Source organism: Helianthus annuus, chromosome 9, assembly GCF_002127325.2.
Source record: "Helianthus annuus cultivar XRQ/B chromosome 9, HanXRQr2.0-SUNRISE, whole genome shotgun sequence".
Taxonomy (NCBI): Eukaryota; Viridiplantae; Streptophyta; class Magnoliopsida; order Asterales; family Asteraceae; genus Helianthus; species Helianthus annuus.
This window is the reverse complement of record NC_035441.2, coordinates 4443832-4465680: the sequence shown is the minus strand read 5'-3', so window position 1 is coordinate 4465680 and position 21849 is coordinate 4443832. Positions and strand designations below refer to the sequence as shown.

Sequence of the window (21849 nt, the reverse complement as noted above, 5' to 3'; positions counted from 1 at the left end):
GGAAAGTGAGCAAGTGGAGATTTCTCTCTAATTCCATGCCATCACCGTGACTTTAAGGAAGCCTGGGATAATGACACGTGGCCAGACGGTTATAACCGTCTGGTGGTGCACGATTGAGTCTTCTAGAAGATTACTGCCGTAATCCAGTGTGACTCATTATCGTGTGGTATCAGTGAGGTAAATATTATCCAAGTCTGGGTATTATTTACGCGGGAGTGCTAACTGGGATTTTTATCCCTGTTTGTTACGCAGGGAGGCGCAAGGATACAGTAGTTCCCTTTTGGCGCGCAGATGTTACTTGTTGTTTCTGTCCAAAGTTCTCTTTGTAAGACCAGTGCGCAGCCGCGCAAGGTCCAAGGAGGGTTAAAAGGTGAGGTTGTGGTATGGTCTCAGGTACTTAATACGAGGTTTTTGGGACCTTACCCCTTCAGGTGTTTTAACATCTGAAATCTAGAAACATTGTATTGTGATTCAAGTCATGTTGTTTTAATATCTTGAATAGCAATACAATTATCCCCAAATAGTGTTAAAACAACATAACTTAAATAACAATACAATAATTCAAGTCGTAGTTTTTTTGGAATCTTGGAATCTGTATGGTGTTTTATCCCCAAAAAAATTTCAGATGTTAAAACACCATGATCAGTTATTGATACGTAAAAAAAATTATCTCCTAAAATAACTCCTAAAGTCCTAAAGCAGTTACAATCTATTTTATAATTAAAGTGGTTTTAAAGTTAATTACTTTATTATTCTTAATCCATAAAATTAAATAATACCACGTGTCATCTCTTTTAAAGTTAATTACTTTATTACCCTTAATCCATAAAATTACGGAAAAATTACAAGTTTTGTTCTTTATCTTAATACCACTTATCAGGCGGTGTCCTTTTTAACGAATTTTGACAAGTTTTGCCCTTTACAAGGAATTTTGGTGCACGTTTTGTCCTTTAGGTCTAACCCAGTTAGATTTTCTTGTTAAATCTTGTCACCCAAGGGCATTTTAGTCTTTTTACCCATTTATTTCAAAAGTCAACCCTAAAATATTTTGTTTTATTCTTTTAAATAATATTAAATAAATGGGTAAAAAGGCTCCATAATATTTTGCGACGTCATCTCCATAATATTATGCGACGGACTATCCATAGCTAAAGTAGCATAATCTATACTATATAATAAAAGAAACCTGTTTTGGGACACGTGTCAATCAATGAGAGCTTTTCCCCTTCCTCACCGGGTTATGAAAGTGGGCCATACGGTAGGTGATCCACGAACCCACGTCTTATTCAAAACAAAAATCATTATCCAAAACCCTAATTTCTCCAACTCCACCATCAATCTTCCTAAATCAAAACCCCTAAACACCTTCCCCTCAATCCTTCCTCATCCTCCAGCGACCGGCTATCATATTAACAAAAAATTAATCTCTGTTCAACATCGCTGCTACCAACTTCAAGCTATGCGAACATGTGAAGCATCACACGTTGCTCTTCAATTTTGCATACTTCTACAGTTCTACTAACCAATTCTGCAGATCCGGGTAACTGATCTTTATACGATTGTTATGGTTACTCATTTTTTCTGAGATTGTTCCATTAGTTTTTTCTGAGATTGTTCAATTAGGTTAGATATGTGCTTGATTTGAGATAAACTTAGAGAAGTTAACGAAAGAACTAATATGGTTTTTGGGTTCGTTAAAGTATCAAATCCTGATTTTGTTGAGGCTTTGTTTTACAGTTTTTACCCCTTTCAGATTAAACACAAACCATCTCGAACCATTCATAAGTAAATGGGTTGAAAATGCTACCTCTGTGCACAACCGACTATTCAATTTGAAGTCTTATAATGTGATTAGAATTAGTATTTATTTATCAATAATAATATAAATCTTTGTATAAGACCATATAGGATTTGTATGCGTCAAATAGACTTTGCATGACTCTTATTCGTCTGACCAGTTTATAACCTATATGAACCAATCCCGTTTTAGCTAATTTTTATTTGGCCCCTTTCAGATTAAACACAAACCATTTCGACCCATTCAGCGCTATGATGACCATACGGATGATTAAAGTCGTGTGACCATTCAGCGCGTGGAGCGAATTAGCGAGCTGGTATGATATGAATCAAATTAATTTTTTTTTTATTTCATATATGTGTTTGCATGACTCTTATTCGTAAGATCCATGGAAAGAAGTAGGGCTCAAAATGTTATGGTATTACTTTTTCAATGATTTCAAATCAACAATTCTTTTATATTTTCTTAGTATTTAAAAAAATATATAATTATTGGTTTGTAAGTTGTAATGAAAGGTACACACACAAAGGTTCTACGGGATTCAAATATGATGCTGCCATTCTTTTACCAGGATTGTTTTACAAGATTTGTTTGAACATGTGTAGCAGCTGTACATGTTAGATTTGTTTAAAATTAACTCATACTAAATGTATAATAAGTTGTTGCTGTTCTGTTACGATTTAATTAATGATGAAATTTTCAGCACAGATATCCCGATACAAAATCCTTGACTTTTGCAGACACACGCCTAAGGTTAAACGAGCTAATGGGCTACACCCTTGAGCTCAAACCGTCTCAAATTCCCCATGAACAAGCGGGTCGAGGTTTATTTGTAGATGCAGATGTTGGCTCAGTAATAGCACTCTACCCGTATCTTATAACCCGTTACCATAGGACCATAATTACCATTACATCCCTGGATACTGAAGAGTCTATGCACAAAACCTGTATCTTATAACCCGTTACGACAGGACTATAATTAACGGTCAATTTCGGGGTACTGCTGGTGAAACTACTAAACAATGTAGAGGATAAAAATAGAATAAAGCATGCGGATATTTGACAATTGGTCACTATGCTGGAGATGTATGTATTCTATCTTAACCCATGTTCATAGTTATAATAGTATTCGTTTAAAATAGAAATATTTTTATTCTTTAGGTGCAATATCAGTTTGAACAGTTTATTGACAAAGAATAAAGAGTATGTGGTTTTCGAACTGAGGAGGTTGTTTCTGGAAGTTCTGGTACGTAGGATTCTCTCTATATGCATAGATTTCTAATTCTTTATATGTCCTACTGGTATCATAAATATTGCAATCCTAAGGAAAGTGGTGTGACTTAACAAATGTGAAATTCTATTCAACAATCACAAAATAATGTATTTTGGTAGACCCAAATCAGTATAACTAAAAGTATGTAATGCTAGGAGACTTAACCAGCTTTATACTAAACCATGTAGATTGATCATCACGAGTTTGGTGTTTTAGTTGTCTTTATGTTTTGATCATTATGACACCATTTTAAAAATGAATCGATCAATTTGGGTTATGTTTAATCTATATTTATCTAAAAGGTTAAACGAGTAGAACTAGATAAAAAATAGCTTTGTAGAGCAAAAGGGTTGAACGGATCAGAAGTGGCTAAATTGTATTTTAGTTGCATAAATCCTATTAAATATTATATTTAGAGTTAATAAGTTTAAATTTTGTTACCGTGTTTGAGTCAACTCAATCCGTCCATTTTGCCATCTCTTTTTGTTTTAATTTGACATACACACTTAAGGGAGTAGGTGTGTGTTGACTTGGATTGCAATCTCATTTTGAAGAATGGTTGTTCATTATCTGGAACATGCTTGTGTAAGATGATGTATAAATGAGTAGCGAGTTTATTGTCAATTATTTATCAATAAAGTAATGAACATCTCTATTGTTTTCAGGGGATAGTCTTGAATGATATGTGGTGCCATAAGCAAAAACCTTCAGGATGCAGATTTTGTGAACCCTTAACAAATCCATGTGCTGGTAAGATAGATTTTTAGCAAAAAGACCAGAACGACACTTAAGTTGAATCATTGAAAACTAAGTGGAAGATAATAGGGTCAGATAAAGATGCACACATCTTGACAAAAATTATTCTCTATTTTTATCTCCTAGCTTTCTACTCCTGATTGTCTAAAAGATTGCATCTGAGTATTAAATCATCAAACTTACAACATACTTAGACCTCTCTAACTTGATAGTGTGTAAGTGTATTCTAAATGGAATTAGTTGTAATTTGGATACTTATAATTAGTTTATGTATCTTTCAGGTGTAATATTCATTTTTTTCCTTTTTGAAGAATTAAATGGAATATGCAGTCTTTACAAGATCATGTGCTACGGAAGTTGGGCAAATTGGAAAACCAACTATAAGAGAAATTGGTCATGGTACACTTGCAACGGATTGAAAGTTGAGCAAAATCTATTTTTACTACGTATACAAATAAGTATTTAGAGATTTGTGAGTTATAATTGTAACTTGTCATTTCTTATTATTGTATGCAATATATGTAATTTCGGTCATAAAAAGGATATATGTTCAGATTTATGAATTATATCGTTTTCCTTTATATAATTCGTGTATACACGGGTTTATAACTTAGAATATCCTATGTATTTTTAAGTTTTTTTTAGTATATTGTTTCATTTTATTTTTATCAAATTCAAATAAATTTGAAGCATTTTTATTTGTGAAACCGCGTGTACACGCGGGCTCTAACCCAGTATATCTATAATTCATAGCTAACCTGTAGCAAGGTTGCGACGAATTCTAATATATGTTCGTGTAGTAGTGTAACATCTCATGATACAAAAAAAAGCAACTTGTCACATATTCATCTTACATATGACACGTCGCAAATTCATAAAAACACATTTTCTATTATAGCAGAGAACATAACAAAGATAAAACATACGATAAGAAACAAAATTAAATAAGATCAATCTTCTTAATAAAATAACATGAACACACAATTATCATTTCTGATTTTTGTTGGAAACATATTTGCGTCCAATCTCATTCGATGCATCTAAAACTTGAACCGGATGTTACTGATAACATCATCACTAGTTTGGAAGGCCTTGGCAAGAACATCATTCGATATATCCGGGTTCGAACCAAAAACCGCATTTGCAACTGGGATCACCCCCGGGTTTTGGCTACTCAACGCCACAATCGCGACTGCGTTTGTTTTTCCAGCGTTTTTTTGATAATGTATGAGGTTTACGGGAAAAACAAAAACATCACCTTTATGTAATACCTTCGAAATGTGACGGTTTTCGATGTTTGATGTGACAAACCCGACCTCGAGACTGCCTTCCAAGACGACCAAGATTTCAGTAGCACGGGGATGCGTGTGAGGCGGGTTGATCCCCCATGGTGCATAGTCAATACGGGCCATTGAGATTCCGAAAGTGTTGAGTCCTGGTAACTGTGTCACGGTTACTGGTGTCACCCCGGACCCGAGTGGGTTCGTGGTGTTTGCCATCATGTGTAGCCCCCTGAAGTGGAAGTCGCTCGCTTTAACCGAACCAGGGTTTTTGCAAGCAACACCATTCACCAAAACTGTTTGCAAGAAATATGATTAATGACATTGATGTTTTAAACAAACATATAGCACTACTAGAAAAATTAGGCATTTTAGCCGAAATTTGCCACCAGAAAAATGTCGCTAATTTAGCGACTGAGTTGCGACTAAAATCACCCGGGTCACAAATCAGCCACATTGTCAGTCTGGTCGGAAAACAGTCGCAAAAGTGTGTCAATATTCGATCAAAAAAATAATAATAATGGCTCGAAATAAAATTTAAAATTCCGGTTGCAAATCCGTCGCAAAAAGTTAAAAAAGCTATGAAATGAATAGTGTACCTTGACCGTTCAAGTCCGCGACACAGAAATCTTGAAGGGGACTATGGTCTGTGGCTGAAGGGGTATGGTCCCAAAAAGTCGCGCAAACCTCATAACAGGTTGCACGTGAGACCATACTCCTTAGCATAACAACTTGATAATAACAACCCCCGCGCGAGGAAGAGCACATAATAAAGTCAGATAGCAACACTTAGCATAAAAACAATGGTATAAGTAAGCACACTAGCCCCGCGCGGGTTAATTGCCACCAAACAAAATCCTCTCCATAAGAAGACGCGCTGTTACCTACAGAGGTACACAGGGTACAAGTGGCAGTAAAAAGAGCCAATGAACGTCCAGCAGGCTCTGTTCAATCGTGCGCCACGATCTCCTGACGATAAGTACACAAGGACGCCTACATGGCACCAATCAAGAGACGGGGACAACTGTCCCACGATCTCCACTTGTCTGCTGATGACAGAAGGGACAACAAGGCCGACAACAATGACACGTGGCTCCAATCAAGGTGCGCCAGCACCGACGAGCATCTAGAAGCCACTAAGCAGTCGAGGCCAGCGAGGCAAAGAGCATATTCGTTGTTGTCCGTTTCTGGCCCAAGGCCCATCAGCCCACAACCTCTTACACCACTCTGGCTATAAATAGAGAACTTCATTCCTCAGGTTATTCCATTCTATTCTCTCGGCTCTTACTCTTAACTACTTAATTACTCTCAAAGCAGTCGCTTATTCTCACGCCGGAGCCCGGTTAAGAGGGAAACCCCCACATTCCCCTCTTAACGAGTAACGGTGTTCTGTTTTGCAGGTTGATTACCCAGTCGGAGCTCAAATACCTCAAAGAAGATTAACCACTATGATAGGAACATAAACCCCTCTAATTAATACCTTAATTAGATCACTGTTTCTTCAGTGGCAATGGCTACCGAGAAAGCGAGAGCTAGAAGCGCAAACGAGCAAAAAACACGAGCCATTGATGGATCAAAAGGATTTGGAGTTGATTGAATATGTTGTAGATGGATTAAGTCTAGTACTTATATAGTGTATAAATGCCGTCCTATGAATATTTGAAAGATTCATGTTATGAGATCTGCCATTTGGCGGCTAAGAAACAATATGAATATAATAAAACTTCATCTTTCCAGTTCCACATTTTTTTATAACACTAGTGGAAAATGAAAGTTTAATCAACCGACTCTCCATTTTAGGGTGAAGAGGGTGCACTTCTCGTGAGATAAGGGAAATTTTCACTCACTCAATTATAAGGTATCATGTCAATTCTCCTCTCATACACAACTTTTGCCCAAAAAACATAAAGGATGATTTCACTCAAAGCATTTTTTTTTAAAAAAATGTATGATTGGTTCAAAATGTTGTACAGAAGATTAGAGGCGACAAAGAGACGGATTGACTCCCATGCAGTCACTAGAAAACATCCTGATAAAAAAAATTATTTACGAGACACGGAATGAACCTGGAACAGAGGTCGTAATAGAGATCTTCTTTGTTCATCCCTACTCGAGTGATATGTAGCGTGCATTCCCGCACGTCTTGTTGATTGATTCGACGTACAAGACAAACATATACAATATGCCATTTATCCCGATTGTTGGTATGACGCCTACCAACCATTCGTTTTGTATCGTGAATGTCGTTATCTGTAAAGAACGGAATGATAACTTTGTATGGGTGCTTGAGAGGATCAAGTTAATGTTGGATGAATGTATGGAGCCACGTGTGATTGTAACGGATAGAGACATGTCCCTAATGAGCGCGTGTACTAAAGTATTTCCAAACGCCTCCAGGTATCTCTGCAGGTTTCACATGCAACAGAATATTTGTAAGCACGGCAATAATGTCACTCTGGGGGTCATTGTGTGAGTCTCCATCAGTACCCATACACGAGTACCACTTGCGCAACCTACAAAAGCGACTTGTGGAGTGCAAACGTTCAAGTAAGTTTTTTTAATAACATATGACTCACCTATGTACATTTAATAAAGTATTTTTACTTTTTAGGGGTCTTCAAGTACGTATATGTTAACTAGCTGAAAGATTATAAGGAAATGTTCGTCTTTGCGTTGACTGATCAGAGTTGCAACTTTGGTCAGCGTACCACAAACAGAGTGGAGAGCCAACACACAAACTTAAAAAGATATATCCAAGATAGGAGCTCGCTGGATCATATACTTGGTTGTGTCCAGGATATAGTTGAAACACAGGACGGTGAAATAAGGAGGAGTTTTCGAGAAAGCATCGTAAAAAGAATGAACCACCATAGAAACCCGTTGTTTGACCACCTACGTGGAAAAGTTTCCCATACATCACTTGACTTGTTGAGTCAAGAGCTACTTAGGAAGCTAGACGTCTTGCAGCGCTTTCATTCATCATGTGGTTGCCAGATGTGGTACAGCTGTGGGTTGTCGTGTGCTTGTAGGCTGGAAAAGTACTTACGTGCAGGTAATAATTGTTAAACATACAACACTGTAACACCCCAAAAAGATTTATTAGGCATATAAGTTAAATTAAATAGAAATTTAACTTAGTAAATATGTTAAAATGTTAGTTAAAAGATGAAAAGTGCCTAAATAAAACAAACACTAACATTAGGAGGGTTAAAGTTGGACAATGTTGAAAATGAAAGTATTAAATACTATGAAACCCAAAACACACACATGTGTGTGTGTCTAGGATCAAATAGAACAGGGGAAACAAGGGTGAAACCCTTGTTTGCTAAATTCAATCAATTGGAAAGAAATTTCAAAGATAATCAACTGCATGAACTCCAATTTTCGATCATCTAAGCTCGTTTATTGAAGTGGTAAGTCGAATTTCTTGAATTTATGATTTATAGGAAGTGGGTCTCAACCCAATCTTGAGTTCATGTAAATATTTGAGTAATTGAAAGTTAGGATTGCACTCTAGAACAAGGATAATGTTTGATTTTGGCCATTTGAAAGATTTGTAGCAAAAACCCACTTGATGAAAAATTAGCATGAATAGGATGATCAAGTAGAAGTAAATATGTGTAATCTTGATATATGATCTTGCTTGTAATACATGGATGCTAGACAAATTGATGTAGAATAAAAGAATTATATGAACTTGATTGATTATTATTGATATATGAGATGAACTAGTAAAGTCATGCTTTGTATACTTGTACATTATGCTTTATTAATACGATGCACACCAAGTGTTTGATGAAATGCTTAAAAGAATAAATGTGTGAAATTCTGAAAGTTAGTGATAATGTTTGTTACTTGAAAATGAGAAATTTATATAAATGATGGAATAAATGTGTTGGGCTAAATGAATGAATGCGTTTAATGTAGGCGTGAAAGAAGAAGGCTCAAACACTAAGAAAACGGAAGACTCACGAGATCGAGGTATGTTATTTTACGCATACATTTACATTATGTCATTTAAATGTTCTTATGTGAAACCCATAGTGATGTTAGCTTACGGTAGTTTTAGAATATATAGTATAACTGATGTGTGTAAAATGCAACATATAAATTACATCAAATAAGGCATAAAACTAACCCTTTTTAAGTACTAGTGTTGGAAAAAGAGTGTTTTTGTCTTCCTTTTGTATTTTCAGGATGAAATGAGGTCAAATTCACAAAAGAAGCAAAAAGACAGCTAATTCTAACATAAATACAAGAAAAGAAACAAAAGTAGATTGCCCGAACCCTCAACGGCAGCCTCCCCAGCAAAGAAGAGAAAACAGAAGACTGAACACGCCCCGTGCTCAGCCAGCACGGGGCCGTGCCCAAGAAGCAGCAGAAAAGACAAACCTGTAGAAGCTTCTATTGCCCACCACGGGGCCGTGTCCAGTGAGCACGGGGGCGTGGCGAAAGTACAGCAGACGCATTAATTGTAATTGCGAATTACAACTAATGAAGAGAGAGAGTGTCAGACGGGCACGGGGGCGTGTCCAGCGGACACGGGGCCGTGCCCAGCCTTCTGTTCAGCCTATAAATAGGAGTGCTTGGTTTCATTCCAACTCATCCCTTGGCACACCACCTCTCTCACACTTCATCTACCACCCACCACCACCATAACACCATCATCCACCACCATCATCCATTGTTCATCGTAGAGTGTGTGAGTCGTCTCGGGATCCAAGATTGATAGTAAGAGTTCTTGACAATCAAGGCCATGTTTGCCTAAGTCTCTTACATCACTTGGTGAAGACAAGTGTTTAGTATAATACTTTTTATTTTTAATCTTTGCACTTTTTATTTGGTTTTGTATTAATGACTTTAATAACTAGTTGCTTATGTTGAAGGTGATCTTTCCTTATCGTTTGTCCGTGGTGTCTTGGCATTATTTTACTGTCTATATAAAATAAAAGATTTTCACCATTCATATCTCCACGGTCTATATGGAGGTATGTTGGCTACCTGGTCGGGGGTTAAGGGAACGGTTTGGTAAGGGTCTTGCCCTTGTTCAGCGTTTAGAGGTCCTGCAAGGGACCTGGGTCAAATTTAGTAGGATCTCCTTCAATGCCCATAGGTATTGGATGGCGGGGATCCAAACTCTTTGACCCCCTCATAAGTTAACTACTATTAATACTATAACCCGGCTATTTAGGACTGTATCCCTGCTGACTCAGACTACTTAGCCGAGGGTAACGTCACCGCCAAAAGCGGGGCCTACCACAATTTGCATTAATAACTTAATTCATTATCTTCCAATAATCCAACCCTTTAGGATTGTATCCTTGCTGACTCAAACTACTGGGTTGAGGGTAACGTCGCCTTCAAAAGAGGGGCCTACTACAATAACTAAGATAATCTCTTAAACAAGTGCAAAAGTGCGAAAATAATCAAAGGTTATACTAATACACGAGTCGGATCCAAGTGATTCATCTTGTCTATCTGTTTTTATTTTATTTTTATTTTTCAGCATTTAGTTGTTTTTATTTTCTTAGTTTAAAAAAACATTTTCTAACTTTTTGATTTGATTAGACGTTAAGGATAAACCGGTACTAAAAGCTCTTGTGTCCTTGGACGACCTCGGTATCTTACCAACACTATACTACGTCCACGATGGGTGCACTTGCCCATATGTGTGTTTAGTGTTAGTGAATATCGTGTTTTATAAATTTAAAACTTGGCTAAAAGTGTAAAAAGGGCTTAAATATATATTAAAAATATATTACACTACACGCACATCAATAACCCGTTACGAACAGGTCATATGAAATGAATTACTATGAAAGGAAATGAATCATAGTCGGCTCGTCTTGAACGAGCCGAATGAATGAATAGTTATGTGAAAAAGAATAGCATAGATTAACCCGTTATGAACGGGTTAAATTGGATGTATATAGAGAAGATGAGATGAATGTATTTGATTCGTTGTAAACGGATTAAATGAATCTTATGTTATGAATATGATTAATCCGTTATTAACGGATTAATGGATGGAATGTTTTATCTCAAGTTCGAGATAGTATGTATCGACCCGTTTCAACGGGTCAAGTAAATGTAAATGTGACATGAAAGTATGGAATGGAATCTATCGATTCGTTAGTTTAGATAGTGTTATAGTTAACGAAATTGATTTTAGAAGTTTTGTTTTTGATGTAGGTAAATTCGCAACTTAAGTGACATGGCGAACTTGGATCGAACACACGTACTACGCCCACATCGCGCTTCCGAAGTTAACTACTCTAAATGGTTTCAAGCTTTTGTTATATATACAAATCGACATGTGTAGTCTTTTGATGTTTTTATGATTAGAAAAAAAAGTTAGTTATGTCTAGTAAACCTTGTAACTAAATCAAGTTAATTATGTCTTCTTTTTGTCAAAAGGTTGTAAATCAAAATGTTATGTTACGAAAAAGTTGTTAAAATTTTTCCAAGTTTTCTTTACTTAATATGTCGGTCGAAGGTTATTTAGGATGGGGCGTTTTAAACACTTGTGTGATATATGTCCGTTAATCATGTGGCTTAAACAGTGCATTGTTTTAACCATGCAGAGCATCCGATTCAACTCGAAGACATAGACGTTTTCTGGCAGAAGCTTAACTTTCAACCATGTAAATTGATAGATAATGGCATTGACGTGGTCGAAGAGCTCAATATTGTTAGACAACAATTAGAGTCGCAACCCCTGCTCAGAAAAAAACTTTTTGTTAAAGTTTAAAGCGATGTTGACTTCAACCAAATCTACAAAGAAACCACCGGTTGTCCAACAAAATACTCGTGGCCGACCAACAACAAAGCAAGTACAACAAAGGTTGGACGAGGCCGCTTGTATAGACGAAGAATTAAGGAGGAGCTCATTCGGTGATGCATACACGTGCTTTGAAGGTTCCCAAGAAAGTAAATACAATGTCCCCCGCCACAGCTCGTACGTTCCGTCACAGGCCTCTCAACAGTCGGTTATAAGGTCTCAAAAACCCAAAGCGGGCCGAAGCCGTTCAACGAGTTCTAAAAAGAAAGAGATACGAGATGATAACAGTTTTCCGTTAATAGTAGGGGACGAGAACGTGTCAATCATCAAACAGTTTAAGTCTGCCCTTCCGTCAGGGTTTCACCCGCACATCTCGTGCATACAAGATGTGAGGTCGGACGGTCATTGTGGGTTTCGGTCTGTGGCTGTGGGCTTAGGTATGGGAGAACGTTTATTGGGGCACATTCGAAGAGACTTTGTGAAAGAGATAGATCACCCGCGAAGGTCTCATATGGGTTCCGCAGAACCTACCGGAGCAGTTTGATCTAGTCTATCCTCCGCCAGATGCTGAAGCGGCCGTGTAGGACCCTCCGGTGGATTTAGATTTTAGACGGACCAGCGATGCCACAGCCACTATCACCTCCTGAGGCGCCCCAGTTTCCACAACACGTGATTCCAGGTTATGCCTAGAAGCTACAACAGATCCGCATTTACGAGCCGACGTTGACATGCTTATGGATTTGGTGGGTTGGTTGATTCGGGAGGCGTAGGATAGACGAGAGAGATGGGGTTACCTACCATACCGCTCCCACCAGCTCGAGCTCCACATCATCAGCATCAGCCGCAGCAGCCAAATCCAGATTCAGACTCGGACCTAGAGGCATAGACCAGCTGCATGTACATATTTTTCTATTTAGTATTCGGTTGTAGTTTATATTTTTGTTATGGATGTACAAACTTATCTTATATATGTCATATTTAAGTTTGTTTTCAGTTATTCGGTTACTTAATGATTGTTTGTCTTAAATTGATATGTCGTAATAAATGTTGAGAATATAACACAGAAACAATATAATTTTAAAAATGTTAAATAATATTTGAATTTGGTTATTAAAATGTTGAAAACAATATAACATTTAAACAATTTAATATTTTAATGGTAGGGTAATATTTGAAAAAATAAAATGTTAAAAACAATATAATATTTAAACGATCGAATATATTTAAAGGGCCGATCTTGAAAACGGTAAAATATTTTTATACAAAAAATAGAACTTTTCTTTAAAAACACACGTTTTCACTCAAAAAAACATCACCCTCAAAAAAACCATCAAATAACCCCACCAAAACACCTATTTTTCAACTAAAAAAACACCCAACTCTTAGACGTCTCGTCTAGGCCTATACGGGGCGTCTAGACCACTCAAACTTTGTGCCTGACATCCCACTCAGAGTCTCTTGAATTCAGTGCCTAGACGCCCCGTATAACACTAGACGAGGCGTCTAGGACACCAAAGGTGTCCAAATAGACAAGGAGGGTGTCCGAATAGATTGAGCCTTTATAATAAAGGCAGAGAAGAGTTGATTATTTAGGGTTTTAATTGCGGAAGAAACAGGGGTATAAACGTCATTTCACAAAATACTAACAGTCAAACTACCGTTGACTTGACAGAGGGGCCAAGGTTGATTATATTTGGAATGGTCCGGGGGTAGAACAACAGGATTTTGGTTTTAGGGGGTAAGAGTGTCAGCGGGGTAAAACCCCAAGGGGGTAAAAATGCATTTTACTCTATATATTATTATAAAACGATGAACTCGATATCCGCAAGGAAATCTTCAAACCAGACAAGTAAGGGGACTGGGGTGGTTCGTGATGGCACCCCCATCACTCGTTATTCAATATAGCACACCGCCGCCACCATATCCACCACGCATGGATGGAATAACGGGTGGAAGGAATCATGTGTGGAACAATTGAAGAATTTGAACGATGGGCCTTGTTTTTGACCGTTTTTAAACGGTAAACTTAATAAAAAAAATAACCTTTAAACCTTTATATATACTTCTCCATTTTTAAACATTTCACACACACCAAAACACAAACACATTTCACACAATCTACATTTTTCTCAAATGGAGTTTCCTACGGATTCGACGTTTCCGATGGATAGCGATAGTGATACCGAGTCGTCTTCCAAAAAGGATACGCTTAAATATTTTGTGTCAGTGTATTTAACGAACTTGATACTAGTTCGTCCCACCCAAAGAAGAAGATGGTAGATCGTGATCGTATACATGCCAAAGAAATGTTAATGAACGATTATTTTGTGGAAAATCCGCTCTACAATGCCGAAACGTTTAGAGATCGGTTTCGTTTACCAAAAGAATTATTTTTAAAGATTGTTGGAGATATCGAAGCAAGCGAGGAATAGTTTCAAGAACGTTATGATGCGAGGGGCAAACCAAGTTTCACGCCGATACAAAAATGCACGTCCGCCATTCGCCAACTAGCGACAAGTAACCCTCCCGATCAATATGATGAATACCTAGCTATGGCGTCCAGAACTTCCCATGAATGTCTGCAATTTTTTTACAACGCGGTCATTAAGTTGTATGGTAAAGAGTTTTTACGTAAACCGACGAGCCACGACATCTCACGTATTTACGCCGCACATGAGGCTAGATGGCATTTTCCAGGGATGCTCGGTAGCATCGATTGTACACATACCGAGTGGAAAATTGTCCAAGAGAGTTGCGAGGGGCGTATGTTAGGGGTGACATCAAAAGACCAACCATCATACTAGAAGCGGTGGCGTCGAATGATTTATGGATTTGGCATTCATATTTCGGTGTTCCAGGTTCAAACAACAACATCAATGTGTTGCACACGTCGTCGTTGTTTCAAACCGTAACGGATGGTACCGCACCCTTCTGTCCATTCTATGTTAACGGACGATATTACAGACGTGGCTTTTTTCTTGTGGATGGTATCTACCCATCATTGTCTGTTTTTGTGAAAACTCCTTCATTTCCTATTGAGGCTAAAGAAATCGTGTTCAAAAAATTGCAAGAATCGGCAAGAAAAGATGTTGAGAGGGCTTTTGGTGTTTTAAAGGGTAGATGGGGTATACTACGCCGACCAGTTCGTGCGATGAACAAGAAATCCATACATAGCATAGTATATGCATGTATCATACTGCACAATATGATAATCAAAGAAGACGGACGTGCAATATCTCCGGATTGGGTGCCGGATCCTCCTACACAAGTTCAAGTTCCAGAAAATATCCAACAAGACTTGCGTGATGAAGAAACTCACTTTCGGTTGAGATACGATTTAATCGAACTAGTAGGTTCTTTAGGTTTGGAGTTTCATGAGTCAGACGAGGAGTAGAGTTTTTTTAGTATTTTTTTTAATTGTAGCCTAAAATATTTCTAGTATGTTAAATTGAACTAGTATGTTTTAATTTTAATGAAATTTATAATTTTGATGTTTTATTGTTAATTTCTAATTTAAAAAAAATTAAAAAATTTGTGAGTGATGGAATTCCATCACTAGTGATGACCACCGCCACTAAAAAAATGCTTCTGAGTGATAGAATAGTGGTTGATGACATGGCGGGATTTGATTGGATGTTTGTGAGTGATGGAATTCCATCACTTGTGACCACCCCCACTCCTTCCCTAATAAGTAATGGCTACTTATATGGGACTCGGTTAAGACACAATTTACAATGACTCTGAATACTAAATTGTGACTCATTGTCCTCCTGCCTAGTCAATCAGGAGTAAGGTAGGATATCTTACGTTCATTATCTCTTTAGTTATACTGAGAACTTGCAACTTAAAGCGAAATTACAATACGAGTTACAACTAAATTTACATATATGAAAAATGGGGTAGAGTAAGAGATAACGAGATACAAACTTGACACGGTTCACCTAAAACAGATTTCACATCTCCTCTGAGAACAAGTCGATCTCCCAAGGTACACCCACATATATCAGCGGTATTGCCAGGGTAGACCGCCGAGTTTGAATTTACCAAAGTGTATGGCTTTGTTGCTGGAAAATCATGTGTGCATTCTTGAGAACATACATAGTCTCAAGTTCTGGTTGTTCTTGGCTCTACAAGCTAAGGCCACACCTTTTTAATAGTTGAAATCCAACTAGAAAGCCCTCTACGTTAAACTCGGGTGTTAAATTATGTTAGACGGCCTTAATACAATCTAACCCGTTTAATGTTCTTTTTTACCTTAATTGACCATATTTCTGTTTGAACTTGTACAAATGCAAAATGCGTAATTAAAGCGTAACTTGTGCAAATGCAAAATGCGTTATTAAAACGTCGCAGTGCGCTTATCACCCACGCCATATGCAGGTGTCAATTAGGGTGTTTCAAACTCTTTGGTGTCGCTGGCCACTTGTTCATTTGTTTAAAGAAATAATAACCAAAGGAATTTTCTCATATATGGGATAAGGTCCATCCATTTTCTTCCAAACTTTCGCATAGTTCAAACACACAATTTCAAGCATTGATATCTCATATATTTAGACCACATTTTGAACACAGTTTGCTTCAATGTGAAGCTCATATACAGTAGAACGCAAATCCTAAATACTAATTATATTAATTGCATTTACGCATATTAATTTGTGTCCAAAATCAGTGAAAAACACATTTTTCACTATTTTTGGGCGTACATAATATAATATAATACCTAGTAATATATAGTATGGAACAATAACATGTTCAACAAAGCATTTTCATTGCTAGTAAATCAATACTCTTTGAGACATTTGATGTTGTATGTCGTGAAGTAACAGCTGGTTTCCTAGTGTAGATTTAAGAAAAAAAACAACTCAATTTGCAAACAAATTTCTGTCACAAGGAAAATGTAACCAAAGTTAAGGATACAATCAAATGCAAATAGATATATATGAAAATTAATCTCCAGCTTGTAGCACGAAATATCGTTACATCTGTTTTTTTATGTAGGATTTCGTTCGGTTCAAAACTTCTCTTGAAGGTTGCGTACATCTTCTTCAGTAGTTTGAAATGTCTTTGCAAGAATATCGGGCGCTATATCTGGTTTCGCACCAAAAATCACATTCGCAATCGGGTTCACTCCGGGATTCTGGCTACTCAACGCTGAGATCGCGATCGCATTCGTGTTCCCATTGTTTCTTTGGTAATGTACAAGGTTTACTGGGAACACAAAAACATCACCTTTGCACAAAACTCGAGTAATATGTCGGTTTTCGGGGTTTGATGTGATGAACCCGACCTCGAGACTACCTTCCAAAACGGTCATGATTTCCGTAGCACGAGGATGCGTGTGGGGCGGGTTGATCCCCCATGGCGCGAAATCAACACGAGCCAATGCGATTCCTAAAGTGTTGAGCCCAGGTAACTGCGTCACGTAAACCGGGGTCACTTTCGACCCAAATGGGTTTGATGTGTTTCCCATCAGGTGGAGCCCACCAAAATAGAAGTCATTGGCACTAACCGAACTCGGGTTTTTGCAAGGGTAACCGTTTACCAAAACTGTCGTAAGAAGAAACCGTAACAAACTGATTATTAGACCACCCGTAGTGGTGCCAAAACAAACCCTAAACAAATAAATTACATAGAATTAACAAATGAAAAAATAATCATACCGGGACTTTTTAAATCCGCGACACAAAAATCTTGAAGAGGGCCATTGGATGTAACCGCGCTCACGAAGAAAACAAACGCTAGAATCACAAACGGGCTGAAAACACGAGCCATTAACGGGTCAGGATCGATGAGGAGAGTTTGCGGGTTGATGATTTAGGTATTAAATGATAGCAAAGAAGCCATAACCGAGCCGTGAATAATCGAAACGGTCATATTACAATGACAACAAGTTTGTTTTTGTATATGAAATTGTTTGTGTGTATCGTTACGAGTTGGTCAATGACAAGAAGTTTTTTTTTCTTTTACTTTTCCTAAACGAAGGGGTGGGGTGAGGGTAGGGGTGTAAGTATGTATAAACTTAGATATCAAACTGGGTCAAAAGTGTTTCATCGGCTTGATTTTAGTTAATGCACTTGATTACCGAATTTAGCTGAACCACATATTTATTTGTCTATTTATAATAGTAAGATTTATTATGACACGACCCATACATGACATGGTTTCATATGAAATTATAAAAGAATGGTGTTTCATGTAAACGAGTTCATGGCTTAATCGGGTTGACACGTAAATGGCATAACTAAAATTATGTCTAAATTGGTTGAACCCACTTATGTTGGATCTGAGTTTGTTTCTGATTGTATTTTGTGTTTGTAATTAAAATGAAAATGGATGAGTGTGCAGCGGAATTATGATAAAAACAAACTTTGCATACAATCAAACGAGAGTAATACTTTGATCAAACATCTTTACACAATGAATCGGAAGATTGAATTTATTTCAATAACGATTACAATGATTGATGAATGAATGCAAACTCCCCCTCAGCCAGAGCTCAGTTGTTTGTTCGTGCAAAGAAGACGATTGTGCAAACGAGCTAATAGAACAGTACAAAGTACTGATCTATTTATAGGCACTTGCAAACTACTGAGCATCTTAGCTGACGTCACCATGAAAGTGACATCTAACATCCTAACAAACTCTAACCTCTGATCTATACAAACACTGCTATGTTAACTACTGCTATTACATTACATTACAAAACAGACTATTGATCAGCTGCTGCAACCTTCTACTGCTGTGAACCCAGCAGCACTTGTCCGGATCAGCAGAGCTTGACTCAAGGCAGTAGATTGAATCAGCAGGGCTTTAGTCTTTCATCAGGTCTTTACTTGAGCAGCAGTTGTAGGTCAGCATTTAGCAAGATCAGCAGATAGGAGGTCAGCAGTTGTTGAAATCACTTTTAAGGGGAGAGATTTGTATGTAATCATCTGCTTATCCTGGATCCACTGCTCTGATCCAGTTTTGGCTTTAATTATATGTTCCTCTGATAGGGTTCAATCCCAACAATCTCCCCCTGGAACAGATAATGCCAAAACTCTTCATTATTGTGGACTTTATTGCCTCATCAACAGTTCCCTTATCTGTCCTTAAAATTGTAGTTCAAAGTTAAGGGCATCTGTGTCTTCATCATCCCTGCTAAGTGGAAGATCAAGGAGATCCTGCAAATCTTCAAGACTCAGGCCAAGATCTTGTTCCCTTGATATTTTCTCCACTTCTCCACCAGACCTGAGCAAAGTCAATACGCAGGTCTGTCTGTCAGTTTCCCACTTTTGTATTTTTGAGCCTGGTGGGTTTCTTGGGAGATGTTTATTTGCAGAGGTATTTGGTGAGGCTGGCCTATTCATAACTGGCTGACCAGTATTTGCAGTTTGACCCAACCCAAGAGTTTCTATGATCATTTTCTTTATGCCTTCTTTTACAAGGTCATCTCCTTTTATCAACTCTTGGATGGTTTCAGCTCCCAACTGTTTGTGTGACCTTCTTTTATAGATGGCAGCACCAGTTGGAGCAGTGGTTCTCCTGATTTGCAGCTTTGATGGTCTTTTTGAAACATCAGCTTAAGGATAGTCAGGCTTTTGAGGAACTTTTATATCTTTCTTTCTTAATTCCTCCAACCTTTTGTATGTGATCCTGACCACATCTTCTTTCCATCTAGCAATTTGTCTTTTGTTTCCATATTCAGCAGCAACCAGTTCTTCTCTCATTTTTTTCAGTTCTACCTGTTTGTCAGGTACATTATTTCTAAACTTCGCCCAGTCAGGAGGAGTGTGAGTGACTTTCCTTTTTATCATGTCTTGAATTCTTGTTGCTTCATTTTCAAGCTCAGGAACAGTCCACTCTTTGTACATGTATCTCTCTCCTTTGTACTTCTTGTGAGCCATGATACTTTCAATGTAGTCTTTCTTCAAAGTTTCAGCTACTCTTTCTGAAATTTGTTGACTGACATTTTTTGCAAATCGTTCTAGGGAGCTGACTTGTGTGAGCAGATATTGATAGTTTCTAGAAATTTCTTTGTCAGATTTCCCTTGTGTGTTTCTCTTTGAGATATCCTCTGCTTGCTTCCTTGATCTTCAAATATTCATCAACGTTTTTAGGCAAGGGATATCCTTTTATTGATGGCAACCTCCTTTTGGCAGGGTCATCCTCATAGTAAAAAGATTTTATTTCTTCTCTAACAGCTTCTAGTTCAAGAGGAAATGGAACACCTGCAGGAGGTAAGGGCTTGTGCATTCGAACTGAAGAGAGAGCAACTGGTTTTGGTATTGTGACAAGAGCTAAAGATTTTGAAGATGCTTGGGATGGTGAAGTGTCATCATCTTTGAGAATTAGCCTTATCCTCTTTGTTTGAGGAGGGGCTGGTGATGTTTTGGATGGAATAGTGGTGGTGGATGTAGTGGCAGTGATTTGTGATTGACTAACAGTTGTTGAAACAACTGGTGTTCCAATCACTGTTGTCTTTACAGCAGATGTTATAACAACTGTTGTCTTCTGCCTTTTGGCAGGAGGTGATTTTGTTTTTGGTGGTGATGGTGGTAAGGCAGTGGATGTAGTGTGTGTTGAAGTGGTGTGTGTTGAAGTGGGAGCAGATGTTGAAACCACTGAAGTACCAACAGTAGTGGGTACAACAGGAGTTACAACAGCTGTTTTAGGTGGTGGTTTTGTGACAGACTTTGAACGTCTGGTTGGAATGGATTTGGGTAGCCTTACTCTTCTTGTAGGCTTCTTCTTTTCATCAACAAGATTTTCATTATCTTTTGATCCTGAAGTACCCTGATCCGGATAATCCACCCTGGCTTTCCTTTTGGCCTCTCTATCCATTTTTACACTTGCAACTGCTTCTGCCAGTGCATTTGTGGTCACATCAATTTTCTTGCTTCCATCTGGCAGAGGGATCTGTTTGGTCATGTTTGCATTTTCTGGTGCAATGTAGAGACCATCCTCTATTCCCTTCTTTTTCCACTCCTGAATTTTCTCCCCCTTTTTGGCATTATCTGGGGGAAGTTGATCAATGAAGAGAACTGATGGAGGAGCAGTGCCAGTGGTGTGCAGGAGTTGAGTTTTGAGAGCCTTTAGATCAGCCTGAGTGTTTTTGAACCTTGACTCCATTGCATTTCTCAGTTGTTGAACATGTTTTTCATGTTGCTGATCTGCTAGTTGTGCTTGATAATGGAGAAAAGGTTGAAATAGATTCCAGAGCTCATTTGTAGCAGATGCCTGTTGTGGAGCAGGTGCTTGAGGTGGAACAGCAGTGGATTGCATCTTTTGAGTTTTCAATACCTGCTGTAGCATGTTTTTAAGATCTGCAACAGATGTATCCAACTTTTCAATTCGTTCCGTCAAATCCTGATATTTTAAATCATCACCTAATTTAATGGGATCATCTGATTTCCCACTAACAGTGGTTGTATCAGTGGTAGAGGTAGGGAGTTTACTCCAAACATTAACTAATGATGCCCCTTTTTCTTGGTACTGGGGTCTTCTTCCTTCAACAGTTGACAACCTTTTGATGTTGCCAGTAGGATAAATAAATCCACTGGTGGTTGGCAGAGGTGCTATAAAGTTGGCAGAGGTGCTATAAAAGGAATTGCCTCCAAGGAAGTTTTATTAATGTAACCACTGTCCAACTGTAAACCAGTGGGTTCAACAGTTGTAGTGGCTGCTTCACTTGGATTACCACCAAGAGTTACTTGTAACTCAAGGGGTGTAACCTCCTCAGGTTGTGTTGGTGGGTTAGCAAGGAATGATACATCAGGCTCAGTCAGTTGTTGAGGTATATTCTCATTAACAGGTGATTGAGAAGGACTGAGTAATGCCTGGTTCAAATCGATTGCATCCAACAAAAGTTGTGTTTTTGGTGGAATTGTGGATGTGAAGTTGGGTGTAGAAAGAGGATTTGCCCCGGGCATTGGGCTGTGGATGATGGAAACGAGTGTTTCCGGAGCATCATATGTGGTGG

General features: G+C 38.1%; 3 protein-coding genes across 10 annotated transcripts; 1 reads left to right on the top strand and 2 right to left on the bottom strand.

Annotated features, from left to right (window-relative positions):
• Positions 1-1225: 1225 nt before the first annotated feature.
• LOC118479259 lies at positions 1226-4393 on the top strand. Of its 8 annotated transcripts, none has more exons than XM_035977245.1 (6): positions 1226-1540; positions 2016-2114; positions 2314-2884; positions 2960-3044; positions 3737-3821; positions 4158-4393. In XM_035977245.1, exons 3-6 carry the CDS (start codon positions 2874-2876, stop codon positions 4244-4246), a joined length of 270 nt encoding a protein of 89 aa, XP_035833138.1. In that variant the 5' UTR covers positions 1226-1540; positions 2016-2114; positions 2314-2873; the 3' UTR covers positions 4247-4393. The 8 variants fall into 8 exon arrangements, 6 of the variants coding, with proteins under 6 accessions (XP_035833138.1, XP_022000604.2, XP_035833137.1 ...); XR_004866346.1 differs by having other exon boundaries at positions 1228-1540; positions 4139-4393; XM_022144912.2 differs by having other exon boundaries at positions 1233-1540; positions 2770-2884; positions 4109-4393.
• A 442-nt stretch (positions 4394-4835) lies between these two features.
• LOC118482301 (putative germin-like protein 2-3) lies at positions 4836-7693 on the bottom strand. Its single transcript, XM_035978096.1, has 3 exons — positions 7684-7693; positions 5707-5760; positions 4836-5403 (listed from the first exon to the last, which is right to left on the bottom strand). The coding sequence occupies exons 1-3, from the start codon at positions 7691-7693 to the stop codon at positions 4868-4870; spliced, it is 600 nt and encodes a 199-aa protein (XP_035833989.1). The 3' UTR covers positions 4836-4867.
• Positions 7694-16899: 9206 nt separating this feature from the next.
• Positions 16900-17660, bottom strand: LOC110874050 (putative germin-like protein 2-1). Its single transcript, XM_022122990.2, has 2 exons — positions 17549-17660; positions 16900-17435 (listed from the first exon to the last, which is right to left on the bottom strand). Exons 1-2 carry the CDS (start codon positions 17658-17660, stop codon positions 16900-16902), a joined length of 648 nt encoding a protein of 215 aa, XP_021978682.1.
• Positions 17661-21849: the final 4189 nt, after the last annotated feature.

Coding starts and splice junctions, on each gene's coding strand:
- LOC118479259 (XM_022144912.2), top strand. Junction 3,045..3,736: donor GGTTGTTTCTGGAAGTTCTG/GTACGTAGGATT, acceptor TATTGTTTTCAG/GGGATAGTCTTGAATGATAT. Junction 3,822..4,108: donor CTTAACAAATCCATGTGCTG/GTAAGATAGATT, acceptor TGTATCTTTCAG/GTGTAATATTCATTTTTTTC.
- LOC110874050 (XM_022122990.2), bottom strand. CDS start 17,660: ATGGCTCGTGTTTTCAGCCCGTTTGTGATTCTAGCGTTTGTTTTCTTC. Junction 17,436..17,548: donor CGCGGATTTAAAAAGTCCCG/GTATGATTATTT, acceptor TTCTTACGACAG/TTTTGGTAAACGGTTACCCT.
- LOC118482301 (XM_035978096.1), bottom strand. Junction 5,404..5,706: donor CGCGGACTTGAACGGTCAAG/GTACACTATTCA, acceptor TCTTGCAAACAG/TTTTGGTGAATGGTGTTGCT.